Genomic DNA, 13,971 nt, shown 5'->3' on the forward strand with positions numbered 1-13,971 from the left:
AACAACCCAAAAAAAAAAAAAGAAAAAAAGAAGTCACAAGGTAGCACAAGTTGTTAGCTCTTGCGCTGAAATTTAGGTCTTGTTAGTGATTATCAAATTCCTATTGTCTGATCATCTAATTTTTTTAATCATATCATTCATATTTAAATATTTATGATACAAATACAAAAGACGTGTTATTTGTTTTTTTTTATTAAAACGATAAATGTATAAATAAAATTATATTGTAATAATCAATCACTAAGTTAATAATTTCTAATGCACCAACATTATTAACCATGAATATATGCCGATACTTCTTTTAACTCAAATTAAAAGTATATAATCTAAATCTAAATCTAAAAAAAAAAACATATGAGTAAATTCACATTAGTACCCTAATGTATGTATGTACTTCTATGCTTATTGGATTGTACATTGCGCTATAAAAAAATTATACTATTATTTTTACCGGACAAAATTATCTTTACATAGTTCAATTCCCGTTAGTATATACTAAATGCTATCATAATTATATTTAATCATTTATAATTTTTAAAATTCTTAAATAATTATTAATCGTATCATAATTATTACCTAAATTATTAATTATATTTTTTAATATAATAGGAATTTTACAACTATTCCGTATCATGCATAAAAAGGCTAATTTTTTAATATATGTGAACAAAAGTATAATAATAACACAATAACACCAACAGAAAGTACTTGACTAAAATAAGGCCTGGCCAGGGGGTTAGATGTGACAGCTACATTTTCATTTCATTCTTTCATTGTAAGTAATAATAATATTTAAAAAAAAAAAAAAACTACATAAACATGTTACTCCTTGGAGCCTGACTTAGCCTACAAGTTTAATCCATTAATTATTACAGGTAAAATAAACTAGACAACGAACATTAAAAAATATATACATTTTATTAACCGTGACAATATTCGTACAACAAATGATAGTAATCCAAATAAACCTCAACCTGACCTCATTCAGAACCAGTTTACCCAAAAACATTATTTGAAATCCCGAGTTCAGTGGTAACTCATTCACCCAAACCATGTAAAGGCCGGAATTTGTATGGTGTGAATTGGACAAAATTCCTATTTCCTTCCTTCTTGCGTGCATAATTCCTCCATTATTATTGGTATGGTATCACATTCCAGAATCCATCCAGATGCATCTTGCATTTGACTTCACCTAGAAGCCATGGAAAACGGCATTTAAACGCAGATATGTAGGGATCTTCTGAAGATTAAATATATTTCAATTAGTAATTGACTAATATATCATCAAAAACAGATTCAATTAGTCGATTGGTTTTCAAATGAATCTCTGATGATGATGTCGCACGTTATTTGGTTGTTTCTTGAGAGAAATTAAGGTAGTTTTTGGGAGGGTTGAGGGCACATGCATTGCATATGATCCAACTGCCGCCCGGGCCGACGTTTTATATTTTATAATTCTTCCCCAATTTTTGCAGAAAAATGTATCTGTAATGTGATGTAATGAATGAGCTGAAAGCAGCTCACTGAACAACAAGTTGACATTTTCTGAACAACAACTACGACTTTGACTTCTACGCAAGTTTCTTGTGATATAATATAATTTTATACTTCATTAATCTCCATGCACAACACATATATAAATTAGTATTCCTTCTCTAGAGCTAACTGCAAACTCACAAAACTGAAACCAGCAAAATCTGGGTATTTTTTTAATTTCTTCCCAATGGATCTTGAAATGAACTTCAGTCTTTCTTTCTTTTTCTTGGCCTTGATTCCAATGGCGGTTGCTGCATTCCTGGTACATTTCAAGGGGTATGAGAGCAGAAGCAAGAAGAAGCTACCACCTGGAGAAATGGGGCTTCCCTGGATAGGCGAAACGATAGATTTCTACAAGGCTCAAAAGAAGAACAAGCTGTTTGAGGAGTTTGTTCAACCGAGGATACACAAGTACGGCAAAACATTCAAAACGAGGATCATGGGGTCACCAACGGTGTTGGTGAACGGAGCAGAGGCAAACAAGTTTTTTCTGTCCAATGAATTCAAGCTGGTTGTGAGCTCATGGCCTTCGTCGTCAGTTCAGCTGATGGGGAAGAATTCCATCATGGAGAAACAGGGCGAAGCACACCGGTTCATTCGGGGGATTGTAGCCTCTAGCCTTGGCTGTTTAGGCCTGGAGACAATGGTGCCTAAAATATGCAAAACTGTTCAGATGCATCTACACAATAACTGGCAGGGGAAACAGATAATCAGCCTCTTTCACCTCACAAAAATGTTGACTTTCAATATTGTGTTTGAATGCTTGTTAGGCATTGATGTGAAACCAGGGCTTTTAGACACATTCGAGAGAGTCCTGGAAGGTGTGTTTGCTCCCCCAATCGCGTTTCCTGGCTCCAAGTTTTCAAGGGCCAAAGGAGCAAGATTAGAGATAGAGAAGATGCTGATCAATGTTGTGAGAAAAAAGAAGGAAGAAATTGACGTTCATGGAGAAAAAGAAGAAGAAACACTACTTTCCAGATTAGTAACAGCTATGATAAACGGGGAGATAAGTGAGGAAGAGGTGGTTGACAACATAGTTCTGCTAGTTTTCGCAGCACATGATACTACTACTTTTGCTATAGCCATGACATTCAGAATGTTGGCTCAACATCCAAACGCCTATTCTCTTCTCCTTCAAGGTATTCCACTCTCTTAGCAATTAGCATAGCCAATAATGAATTCTTTCTCCTTGTACATCTAAAATTAATCTCACCTCTACCAATTTTATATATGCCAGAACATGAAAGTATCTTAAGCAATAAAAGACCAGATGATGAACTCTTATCATTGGAAGACACAAAGAATATGAAATATACCTGGCAGGTTGCTCGCGAAAGCATGAGGCTGTTCCCTCCAATATTTGGCTCTTTCAGAAAGGCAACTGCAGATATTGAATATGAAGGGTTTACCATTCCTAGAGGCTGGAAGGTGAAATACTGATTGGTAGTCTAATTTAAAGGGTGAAAATCCGTCATTTTTGAATACATTACAATCTAATGGTTTTCATGCTTTTAATATGCAGGTACTATGGACCACATATGGAACACATTACGATGCAGAGCACTTTCAAGACCCTCTGAAGTTTGATCCAAGTAGGTTTGAGGAGCCAATTCAAGTTCAACCTTATGCATATATACCATTTGGGGGAGGGCCAAGGTTGTGTGCAGGCTACCAACTGGCAAAGCTAAATATACTAATTTTTGTGCATTATGTGGTAACCCAATACAACTGGTCCTTGATAAATCCCGATGAGCCTATTACCATGGATCCCCTTCCATTCCCTTCCCAAGGAATGAATATCAAAATTTCCCCCAAATTGAAATAAATCATGGATTTTGTATGTTACAATGAGATTGTTAATCTGATTTCTGTGTATAATAGCATTTATTACATCACATTTAATACAATGCATTTACTTTATTTAGTTTCCATACATCAACATCCCGTGTATAACTAAAAGAACTTTATAAACAGTTAAACACACCTTAGCCTGCTAAGACAGCATTCAAATTTTGAGGATGAATCAGAAATATTTTCATGTTCTTCCAGTACTAGCAGCAAAGAATGGAAACTATAGCTATTGGTATAAAATGTTTTATCATTTTACCATAAAGGCATTTCCTCTTTCTATAGTGGTTTGTCTTTTACACACAGCATGTAATCGGGAAGAAGTTCGTGTGTTATTGGCTTCAGCCCCTTTCTGGACCAATGTTTCATAAGAGCCCTTTCTATTACCCTAACCTGCAAGCATTTTGGCTCAGCATAAGAAAGATATTCTGTATGAAAGAAAGGAGTCATATGGGAGCAAAAAAGAATTTAATTTCCATTTTACTCCTAAAAGGGAATGCCTATTCAGGCATAATTATAGGGTATAAATAAGACAGTAGGTTTTCAACAGTGATCAAATAAAATTTCATTCAGGCCATGACAAAAGGAAAATAAGATAGAACAACCTGTTGTACTATAAACGGCTCCTCAGCAAGACTTAATGGCTCTGTCAAAATAGTTAGGAAACCATTTCTGTTTCCATATGCAATGTCTGTCAAGGGTCGATCACCAACCTACCACAGGCTTAATCAAGTTATAGAGTATTCATCGAGAGGGCAAATATGAAATACAATTCAACCAAATCACAGGTTTATTTCATACCATGATAAGTTTTGATGATTCACAACCAAAGTGCTGTTCAATTTCTTCAGCTGTTCCAGCTGGCTTCTTCATTTCTGAAATTTATATTAGATTAACAAACTAAGCAAACTTAAATTTCATGTAACGTCATTCGTATAGTGCAATCAAAATAGTCATTCTATGGGGTAACCCCAACCAAGTTAGTCGGACTGATGACTTGGTAACCATAAGGTTACAAAGCTCGACTCCCAGCAAGAGCGGCCTATTGACCTTCTTGGTTTGAGCCAGTAGGCAACCTAGGCTGGCTATCTCCTTGAGGTCCTTCGCCGGCTAGGGTCACAAATGGGGTGTAGCCCGTGCACACGCTCAGATAGTGGCGGCAGGTTTTCTAGTCACTCTATATAATTTCAAAACTCCTAGTTGCCTAGTTGGTCCCCAGAAAGCCATGGTATGGTTGAATTTGTAAGTAATAGAATAAAATTTGAACAGCTTATAAGGCAAGCAAGAACTTACTATGCCTGATTACTTTAATCCCAATTGCACGCTCAAGAATCATAGCTTTTTTTCCATCAGGATCATATTCATATAGTCCTACAATTTAACCAAAACGTGTATACCCTGAGTTTAATGGAAATCAGAAAAACCAAAATTGAATAATGCCCAGAAAAGCGTTAGGGAATTGCCTGCAGAGTTGCTGAAAACCGCGATGTTGTTGCCGAAGAGAGCTTTGCAGTGTTGTATGGATGATTCGAGAGGCGGCCATAAGCCCAACGAGTAAGCAGCAGTGATTGTGTTGTCCTTATCAAAGACAACCCCTTGAAAGCCCCTTCTCTTCAGCTCACCCCAATCAATGTACCTAATATCCGGCACAGAGACATGTGGGATAATCAAATGCTTGTCTTTGCGGAAAATCTCAAGAGAAGAAGCGATGCCCTCCACGTTAATCCTCTGCCCCAAAGCTGCTTTCAGCTCTTTCCACCACATGTCTGTGAAACGACGTTTGAATCGTCTTCCCAATACTATATTCCCTTCTCCGAATTACAGATGCAGGGTTTTTCTTGATCCGGGTCTACGGGGCAGCGGCGCTTATTCTGAGTAACTGAGAAAATGGTGGGGCGAATAGTTTTCTTGGGGAAAGAAGCTAGTAAACGGTAAAAGTGAATAGAAATGGATTTATGAGCAGCAATGGTTATTCTGAGTAACTGATGTAAACGGTAAACAGCATAGTGTAGACTGTAGAATACAGACTTATTTTCTTAGGTTTAAACCATAAATATGAGGCTCTTTAGGTGAGAAGAGAAGAGATAAATTATTATATATAAATTTAAATTTAGATATTTGTTGAGTCACTATCTTCACACTTAATTTTTCAATCATTGAGTTATGTTCGGTGAAATATGAATTTAAACTTAAGTTTTTGTTGAGTTACTGTCTCCACAATTAATTATTGACTTATGTCTTACGAGATATAAATTTAATCTCACGTATATGTTAAGTTACCATCTCTACAATCAACCTTTCAATCATTAAGTTATGCCCCGAAAATGAGAGAGTTGCTTTTTTATTTTAAGGGATTAACCTATTAACTTGAATCAAAATCTATCTAGTAATTTGTTAAAATTGATCTAGTCTGACAGTGCCGGTAATTGAGTCAAATGCATCATTGCTAGAGTTTCTAGCATACAACCAATTCTGAAACAATACTTTTACACCAGAACATAGTTCTTATAGTTTAGTTAGTTATTGAATGGTAAATTATAAATGAAATCACTGATTTCAGTTTTGATAGTGTTTAAGCTTGGAGGATGATAAGTGCAAAAGACGCCACTTTTACAAGGTTGTTCTAGGATCATCTTGCGCACAATTGAAAGCTTTTATGTTTGATTTGGCCCTTAATTGCATTAAAATGATTGTTATTGCCATTGGACCCCGTTCCACGTTTGGTTAATCATTTTGTAGGTAAAACGATATGCAAAAAGGTGGAAAATGGCATGGATTTCGGAGATAGATTCATGGGCCGAAGTTGGAGCAAAGACCATGCCATGGACGCGCGTCCGCCCCTGCGTCCGAAATATCGTCCTCTGAAGTTTTGCACAGCAGAGTAGAAGTCTGCTGTGGACGCGCAGTGGACGCAGGGTGGACGCCCGCGTCTAATTTCCAGCTCTCTGAAGTTTGAGAAGTTTGATGTGGACGCGCTCTGGACGCGGGGTGGACGCCCGCGTCCAATTTTCAAGCCTCTGAAGTTTCAAAGTTTGTGCAGCAGAAGTCACGCTGGACGCGCGTCCAGCTGTGCGTCCATCGCGTAACTTTTGGCGGTTGGGCGAGGTTTAAAAGGGGAATTGAGCCATTTTGCAGAGGGATCCCAACACACTTCCACCTTAGATCAGTTTAGGAAATTCTCTCTCTAGATTTAGGTCTCAGTTCCTTACACTTCCAAAGCTCAATTTCAATCTAAATTCTTGTTTCCTAGTTAGATCTAGTGGAAATTCTACATTTCAACATGGTATTGATCAGATTGATTGAAGATTCTACTTTCAATTCAAGTAATATTCCAATTTCTACTCTTGTTATTCCATTCTTAGTTTTGATTTGATTGATTGAGTTGATTTGATTTGTGCATTGATTTGTGATTTGATTTTGATTCAAGTTGCTTAGAGTTGCTCAATTGCATTTATGATTTCTATTCTAGAGATGTGTAGCTAATTCCTTTGTGGATTTGGATCAATTGAACATGCATGTTGTCTCTTGAGCTCTACTATCTTAAATCTATGGTTGATTGATGCTTATTGGATGTTTGATTGTGATTTGGGGTGTACGTTTGGACTCTATGCCAACTAGGCCGGTTGCACTAGAGAATTAGGGTAAAAAGCATTCACCTATGAGAATAGGGATTGTTTAAAGACCTCACCAATCACATTTCCCTCTCACCTTTGAGAAAAGGGAGAGTGGAAGACAAGAGGCACATAAAGTGTTTGACAAAATGCCTCTTTTAGCCTAGTGATCATGAGAATGACATTACGGTTTAAGAGAGAGTCCATTGACCACGAGAGTGGCAATGGTGCTTGTGATGACCTTGTCTTATGTGAGTCCGATAAGTGATTTCACGCCCTAGTACTATAGGAAATCAAGAGAGTACATGTTTGTTAGGTTGGTCCAAATCCTCCTTCCAAATTGATTGTTTCTCATTCTTTACCTTTGTTTGGTTTCCTTTAGCATGATACACACACCCTCTATCATAGGATTAGCTTTCGAAAACTAGGTGCTCTTGTGATTAATCCCTTGCTTACCGATTCCTTCCTTGCCTTTCCTTTGAGAACAATACTCGGGAACTTCTTCCCGTTTTAACACCTACTTCTTTCCATCCACCGCGAAAACTACATCATCAGAGGACAAGGACTCACACCTTTGTGAACAAAATTGTTTGAAATTAATTGGAATTATATATGCATAGTAACAAGAATAAAAGAATTTCATTAATTTAGTAAATACAATACTTTACATTACAGTGGATAACAAATTAAAGAATCACAATCCCAAACAATCTTAAGCTGCTAGGATAAGCTTATAATAAGATCAGAATCTTGAGTTCTTGCACTCTGCAGGAAAAGTACCTCCAGGAAACCTCTTGGAATCCGCACAATAATTGTAAACCATATGTTTGCTTTGCACCCATCTCAACCTATTCCTCCCACGCGCATCAACATCCTGCGTCTGCCACGCCTGTTTGTTGCTCACCGGATCGGCGGATGACTTGGAATCGCAAGAGGACCGGCCGCCGGAGACGACGCAGGCATCAATATTGAAGTTCCGGTAGTAAACCGTGAAGGGCGCCTTAGTCCAATCAGTCTTGACAAGGCCCCCCTGCGTAGCCCAGTCGTCTGCGTTCCATAAGCTGCAGTAGACTCTCATGGGCTGATTCTTGGGGAAAGGGACCCCCATGCTCTCATGGTTCCGGTAAACTCTGATGGGAATGTTGTCCACCAGAAAGATGATGCGCTGAGAGTTCCAAACAATGGAGTAAGTGTGGAAGGCGGTGGTGGGGTCGAACCAGAGATGGAATTGCTGCTCCCTGCCTCCTTTCCCTTGAGAATATACATTGGTGTGGATGGTGTAAGGCTGGCCGGAGACATTGCCCAGGAATTCGAAATCAATTTCGTCATGCCTGTCTCCTAGAGAAGATAACTGCATTTATATTCCATCGTATCATTCCGGATTAGTCTGGTGTAAGCTGAGAAATCTAATATAACTAATCAAAATAATTAAATAAATAAACTTACGTAGAAAGTGGTGACGGTTCCAGCAGAGTTGTCGGAGATAAGCTTGAGCTGCATATCAAATCTGCCGAAAAGATATTCGTTGGTGGATTGGAAGCCGGAACCTGATTCTCTGTCGAGAGTAAGAGCGGCCATGGTGCCGCCCTGCATCACTTTACCCCGTCCATTGCCAAAATACATCTGAACGTCCTGGTTGAAATTTGCAGCCATGGCGGCTGCCACCAAACAAGCCGCCATAAGAAGCTGCAGGAATAAGGAAACTTGAGATGCCATTTGATATATTTGTGAAGAATAATAAGATATGATGGTGTGAGCTGATGGATGGCCAACAGAACAAGAAGCTCTATATATACACGCTGAGAAGGAAGGATCCGAGAAAAATTAAAGGGAGTGAGCTGGAAAAGGGTGGGTAGCTGCAAATCAAAAGTGTTTTTGAATGATAATAATAATGAATAAAGTTGGTATGCGTGTGGGGTTTGAGTTTTTTATTATTGTGTGGGTAAGTAGATGGAGCGGGTTGAGTCATCGCACTGGATACAGCTTTGCTACATCTGTAAAAAAGTTGGATCTACACAGTTGCATCTGTGATTCAATAATCGTACGTGATCCGTGTTGCCTTTCATTGTTTATTCAAAACAAAAATTAAAATCCCAATAATATTTTCAAATTTCAACAAATGCGCTAGCTAATTGAATCTTTAAGAAATTAATCACTTTTTTTTTTTGGGTTTTTCCCAAGGTATCCCTCCAGCTAACAGCTAGAAGACTAACCTCCGTCCCAACTGTCAGCACACTAAGTGGTAAGGGACGACTGGCCAAATGATTTGTTCCCTTCACTTTGAATCTTTAAAAAATTAATCACTTTGATTACTCATAATAAATACATAATATCCCGAGAAATTTTATGATACTTTATCACGGGATACAAAAGATTTTTTATTAATAAAATAAGAGAGTACTAAATATAAATTAATAAGACAAAATACATATCCCGTAGCACCGCCTAAAGCAAAATATGAATGATCTAGTTTCTCCTATTTACCAGGCAAAGCCAGCTAATTATTTGGAGGCTAGGTTTTCACTTTTCAATGGATCTTAAATCTAAACCTCCAAACACGCCTCAAACTGTTCCTGCTGCCTCAACAATCTGGCCATGGCCATGTTAATTCTCTGACAAATTCTTCATCTTTCAAACACACGTCGAGATTCTCAAGAGCATTATAATTTTAAAAATTATCGATGTATTATTGTTTATCTGCAAAATTCGTTACAAGCATGCCTGCATGTATAAAATAAATAAATAAAATACAACGTTAATGTTGAGGTGACGAACATTATTCTCATAAAAAAAATGTTACGTGTTAGAGTTAAGTTTCATATATTGTTGTATGACAATTTAAATGTAACCCGATACATACAAGATCAATTAAGAAACTAAAATAAGGATTAGGTTCTAAACGTGTGGTAAGTAGGGATTGAGTGGTTGTTTATATATGAACGTTATTTACGAAACAAATAAATTAAGTGTGCCAATTTTCTAATTAATCTATACTATTAATAAAAACAATATCCTCAGTTTTAACTTCCCACCCAAAACAGACCTATAATATTATGGTTTGCGTAATATTGTAAAATATAGTAATACAATTCCTATCCCTAATACAATTGTAAACTAAAATAGAATTCCTAATAAAATATAGTTTTCCCTACGTTCCTATTCGTAATACAATTCTAGACTAGAATTACTAATGGTAATAATTCAGTATATATATTTCTCTGCAATGCAATCTATACTATTAATAAAAATAATATCCTCAGTTTTAACTTGTATTATGGTATGGTGCGTAATATTGTACAAAATATGTACAAAATATGAAAATTCAACCCGCAAGGCTCGTGCATGCAGGTGTCGGCGCACGAGTCAAGCCTTTTTAAGTTCATTTTGGGATTTCATTTGCACCCCCTCGAGAGAGAAAGCCTCTATGCTATACAATTCAATAAGCCTTAGAAAAACTCTTGTATAAGTAGTGGTGCAAACCACTTCTCAAACCAATGTGGGCCGAAAGTTACTTGAAATGTTTTTTTCTATATTTTTCTAACTCAAATGGGTCAACTTTGAGAACCAATTTCTCATTCACCCATTATCAGTTTTGAGCGTACAATATATCAATCTTTTCGTCTAACTACGAAGAACATGAATCCACGTTGACCCGACCCAAATCGAAAGTGGACCCCACATATATTTGTACCACAATATTGCCAGTAAAATGCCATTTTATGCTAATTTTTTTCCAACAGTTATTTGTCCAGAGAATATCAACGTGTTGAAGGAAGAAGATGATATATAGTGAAGGGCAATATCATCTTCACTATATATCATCTTCTTCCTCCAACACAACGCTCTACGGTCAACCAACAATTACTCAATTGATTATCCCATTACTCCCATGTAAATTTTTTCTCTAATATAGTTATACTTACTGAATATCAAAATATAAGTGTACCTCAAGATCTTGCAATAACTAACCGACAAGTAATTAAATTAATGAATATGATGCAATAATGTAAATTATCTACCTATTGCATTTATACACTTATTTTAGAACACTGAATTTTTGTGATATTTGTTGCATGCAAGGAAGACTCATACTATAATTGCATTTATACACTTATTCATACTTATATTTGATGTTATAATTTCTATAATTGTATATCAATTCAAATATTTCTTAAAATATTATAACAAATTCATTCCGGGCAACGCACGGGTGAAAATACCAGTATGCAATAATACAAGGATTGAGATAGAGTTGTCATAGATCAACATGACAAATCATGTCCTAATATGCTAATGCCATTTGATTAATTTGGTGTGCATTAATTAATTAAAAAATAGCCATAATATTGCATGCTCTTCGTTTAATTGTCTTTTCATTTTAATATATCTCAATATTTTATATTTTTATTTAAAAAATATATTTCAGTATTAGGGTTAGAAGCTTAGAGGAAGCTTGCATTTGTGGCATTGTGGGTGGGTTGGGGACAAAATCCGTGTCTGAATATATAATTATATATCATCATACATTATATAGAGGAAGAAATTTTATTTTTATTTTTTATTAGAGGTGCGAAGACCAACTTTATTTGTTATTGTGATTACTCCAACACTTGAATCGCTTTGATTCGCAACGACTAAAAAAGAAGCCGCCAGCCATCTCCAGCTCAGCTCACTCCTTTGTCTCGGATCCTTCCTTCTCAGCATCCTCACCACCAAATCCCACTGTGTGTATATCTATATAAACCCTCTAGCTTGTTGCCCACCTATCAACTCACACCATCCTTCATCTCTTCATATTTCATATACCATTCTTCCTCATCTTGATCACCTCCCAGCAAATATATCAAATGGCATCTCAACTTCGCTTATTCCTGCACCTTCTTATAGCGGCTAGTATGGCAGCATCCGCCCTGGCTGCAAATTTCAACCAAGACGTCCAAATGTACTTTGGCAATGGACGGGGCAGAGTGACTCAGGGAGGCAAAATGGCAGCTCTCACTCTCGACAGAGAATCAGGCTCCGGCTTCCAATCCACCAACGAATATCTTTTCGGCAGATTCGATATGCAGGTCAAGCTCATCCCCGACAACTCTGCCGGAACCGTCACCACTTTCTACGTAAGTTTATTCATTTAATTACTTTGGTCGCGTTACATTAAATTTCTCAGCTTACACCAGACTAATCGGGAATGATACAATGGAATATAAATGCAGTTATCTTCTCTAGGAGACAGACATGACGAAATTGATTTCGAATTCCTGGGCAACGTCTCCGGCCAGCCTTACACCATCCACACCAATGTATACTCTCAAGGGAAAGGAGGCAGGGAGCAGCAATTCCATCTCTGGTTCGACCCCACCGCCGCCTTCCACACTTACTCCATTGTTTGGAACTCTCAGCGCATCATCTTTCTCGTTGACAACATTCCCATCAGAGTTTACCGCAACCACGAGAGCGTGGGGGTCCCGTTCCCCAAGGATCAGCCCATGAGGGTCTACTGCAGCTTATGGAATGCGGACGATTGGGCTACGCAGGGGGGCCGTGTCAAGACTGATTGGACTAAGGCACCTTTCACGGTTTACTACCGGAACTTCAATATTGATGCCTGCGTCGTCTCCGGCGGCCGCTCGTCTTGCGATTCCACGTCATCCGCTGATCCGGTGAACAACAATCAGGCATGGCAGACGCAGGATATTGATGCGAGTGGGAGGAATAGGTTGAGATGGGTGCAGAGCAAATATATGGTTTACAATTACTGTGCGGATTCCCAGAGGTTTCCTGCAGGTTTTCCTGCAGATTGCAAGAACTCAAGATTCTGATCTATAAGAAATTAAAATGGGAATTTACTCGGATATGATTGTAGTTCTTTAATTTGTGATCCACTGTAAAGCATGCATTATGTAATACATTAATAAAATTCTTTTATTCTTGGTACTATACATAAATGTATCCACTTTTTTTTAGTAGTACCAACTCTGTTACAATGTAATATTTGTTCATAGCTACTTTTTCAACTTACTGAAGCACAAAAGTCAACAAGCGCCTACACTAAGGCTCGAACCCACTCCGTATTAATTAAGAGAGTTGCCCTTAACATTGAGGAGTTGATCAATATTCTCATTGGAAGGGATCGTTTAAGTGATGAGGCTGAGATATATAGATTAGTTGAGTTCCATTGTTTGCAGATGGCAATCTAGAACTCAATTTGGACATGGACAACAAAAAAAGGACTAGAATGTCAAGGACTATACGGTCGAGACATAACTTGTAATATTGTTGAGAACTGTATGTATTAAGTTGTAATATTATTGAGAATCTAAAGTTGTATGTATATTGCGGTATATATATTACACATTTACACATATATTATTATTAAAAGGTGAGCTAATAGCTTCATAGTAAGATTGACTATACTATAGCTTCACCACACTAATAATTTTGACAAACTTCAAAAACGTTTGACACTAGTCAAGGAAAGTGGTTAAAAGGTGAGCTGATAGCTTCATAGTAAAATTGACTATACTATAGCTTCACCACACTAATAATTTTGACAAACTTCAAAAACGTTTGACACTAGTCAAGGAAAATAGTTAAAAGGTGAGCTGATAGCTTCATAGTAAAATTGACTATACTATAGCTTCACCACACTAATAATTTTGACAACTTCAAAAAAGTTTGACACTAGTCAAGGAAAGTTGTTGAAATATGTGGATGTAAAGTTAGGCCTAGGAGTTGTGAAAGTTATTATGAGTGAGGGTGGTATGAAGGGGATACTTTTTACTCTCAAAGTAAATTGTCATAATATTAAATTTTGAGTGATTATACAAGAACAAACTCTATGAACTCTATGAAAGGCGACCAGTCTAGTTGCCTCGCCGAGGAGGCGAGGAAGGTGACCAACACTTTCTCTGGTAGATCGTCGTCGGTCATCGGAATCAGTATGACCTGTAATAGCATGTCATTTATCAATTTTTAG

At 37.3% G+C, this 13,971-nt stretch overlaps 4 protein-coding genes across 7 annotated transcripts; 2 read left to right on the top strand and 2 right to left on the bottom strand.

The window, feature by feature from the left end:
* Nucleotides 1–1,592: 1,592 nt before the first annotated feature.
* On the bottom strand, nucleotides 1,593–5,393 carry LOC116005625. 4 transcript variants are annotated; one of them, XR_004095004.1, is made up of 8 exons: nucleotides 4,848–5,393; nucleotides 4,678–4,755; nucleotides 4,186–4,259; nucleotides 3,990–4,097; nucleotides 3,644–3,777; nucleotides 2,853–2,917; nucleotides 2,261–2,384; nucleotides 1,593–2,186 (listed from the first exon to the last, which is right to left on the bottom strand). XR_004095004.1 is itself a non-coding variant. In XM_031245881.1 (5 exons), exons 1-5 carry the CDS (start codon nucleotides 5,146–5,148, stop codon nucleotides 3,664–3,666), a joined length of 675 nt encoding a protein of 224 aa, XP_031101741.1. In that variant the 5' UTR covers nucleotides 5,149–5,393; the 3' UTR covers nucleotides 3,434–3,663. The 4 variants fall into 4 exon arrangements, 1 of the variants encoding a protein (XP_031101741.1); XR_004095002.1 differs by having other exon boundaries at nucleotides 1,593–2,384; XR_004095003.1 differs by having other exon boundaries at nucleotides 1,593–2,388.
* Nucleotides 1,705–3,381, top strand: LOC116005617 (taxadiene 5-alpha hydroxylase). Its single transcript, XM_031245863.1, has 3 exons — nucleotides 1,705–2,675; nucleotides 2,774–2,964; nucleotides 3,059–3,381. The coding sequence occupies exons 1-3, from the start codon at nucleotides 1,724–1,726 to the stop codon at nucleotides 3,359–3,361; spliced, it is 1,446 nt and encodes a 481-aa protein (XP_031101723.1). The 5' UTR covers nucleotides 1,705–1,723; the 3' UTR covers nucleotides 3,362–3,381.
* A 2,215-nt stretch (nucleotides 5,394–7,608) lies between the features above and the next one.
* Nucleotides 7,609–8,763, bottom strand: LOC116009957 (probable xyloglucan endotransglucosylase/hydrolase protein 16). Its single transcript, XM_031249178.1, has 2 exons — nucleotides 8,442–8,763; nucleotides 7,609–8,346 (listed from the first exon to the last, which is right to left on the bottom strand). The coding sequence occupies exons 1-2, from the start codon at nucleotides 8,709–8,711 to the stop codon at nucleotides 7,738–7,740; spliced, it is 879 nt and encodes a 292-aa protein (XP_031105038.1). The 5' UTR covers nucleotides 8,712–8,763; the 3' UTR covers nucleotides 7,609–7,737.
* A 2,989-nt stretch (nucleotides 8,764–11,752) lies between these two features.
* LOC116009959 (xyloglucan endotransglucosylase/hydrolase protein 24-like) lies at nucleotides 11,753–12,936 on the top strand. The gene is made up of 2 exons (XM_031249179.1): nucleotides 11,753–12,112; nucleotides 12,209–12,936. The coding sequence occupies exons 1-2, from the start codon at nucleotides 11,843–11,845 to the stop codon at nucleotides 12,812–12,814; spliced, it is 876 nt and encodes a 291-aa protein (XP_031105039.1). The 5' UTR covers nucleotides 11,753–11,842; the 3' UTR covers nucleotides 12,815–12,936.
* The last annotated feature ends 1,035 nt before the right edge of the window (nucleotides 12,937–13,971 follow it).

This window comes from Ipomoea triloba, chromosome 2 (genome assembly GCF_003576645.1).
Source record: "Ipomoea triloba cultivar NCNSP0323 chromosome 2, ASM357664v1".
Taxonomy (NCBI): Eukaryota; Viridiplantae; Streptophyta; class Magnoliopsida; order Solanales; family Convolvulaceae; genus Ipomoea; species Ipomoea triloba.

Excerpts from the sequence above, each read along its gene's own strand:
- LOC116005617 (XM_031245863.1), top strand. The coding sequence starts at position 1,724 with ATGGATCTTGAAATGAACTTCAGTCTTTCTTTCTTTTTCTTGGCCTTG. Across the intron at positions 2,676-2,773 it reads CTATTCTCTTCTCCTTCAAG|AACATGAAAGTATCTTAAGC; the intron begins GTATTCCACTCT and ends TATATATGCCAG. Across the intron at positions 2,965-3,058 it reads CCATTCCTAGAGGCTGGAAG|GTACTATGGACCACATATGG; the intron begins GTGAAATACTGA and ends TTTAATATGCAG.
- LOC116005625 (XM_031245881.1), bottom strand. The coding sequence starts at position 5,148 with ATGTGGTGGAAAGAGCTGAAAGCAGCTTTGGGGCAGAGGATTAACGTG. Across the intron at positions 4,260-4,677 it reads GATTAAAGTAATCAGGCATA|AAATGAAGAAGCCAGCTGGA; the intron begins GTAAGTTCTTGC and ends TATAAATTTCAG. Across the intron at positions 3,778-3,989 it reads AGCCGTTTATAGTACAACAG|GTTAGGGTAATAGAAAGGGC; the intron begins GTTGTTCTATCT and ends AAATGCTTGCAG.
- LOC116009957 (XM_031249178.1), bottom strand. The coding sequence starts at position 8,711 with ATGGCATCTCAAGTTTCCTTATTCCTGCAGCTTCTTATGGCGGCTTGT. Across the intron at positions 8,347-8,441 it reads GAACCGTCACCACTTTCTAC|TTATCTTCTCTAGGAGACAG; the intron begins GTAAGTTTATTT and ends ATATAAATGCAG.
- LOC116009959 (XM_031249179.1), top strand. The coding sequence starts at position 11,843 with ATGGCATCTCAACTTCGCTTATTCCTGCACCTTCTTATAGCGGCTAGT. Across the intron at positions 12,113-12,208 it reads GAACCGTCACCACTTTCTAC|TTATCTTCTCTAGGAGACAG; the intron begins GTAAGTTTATTC and ends ATATAAATGCAG.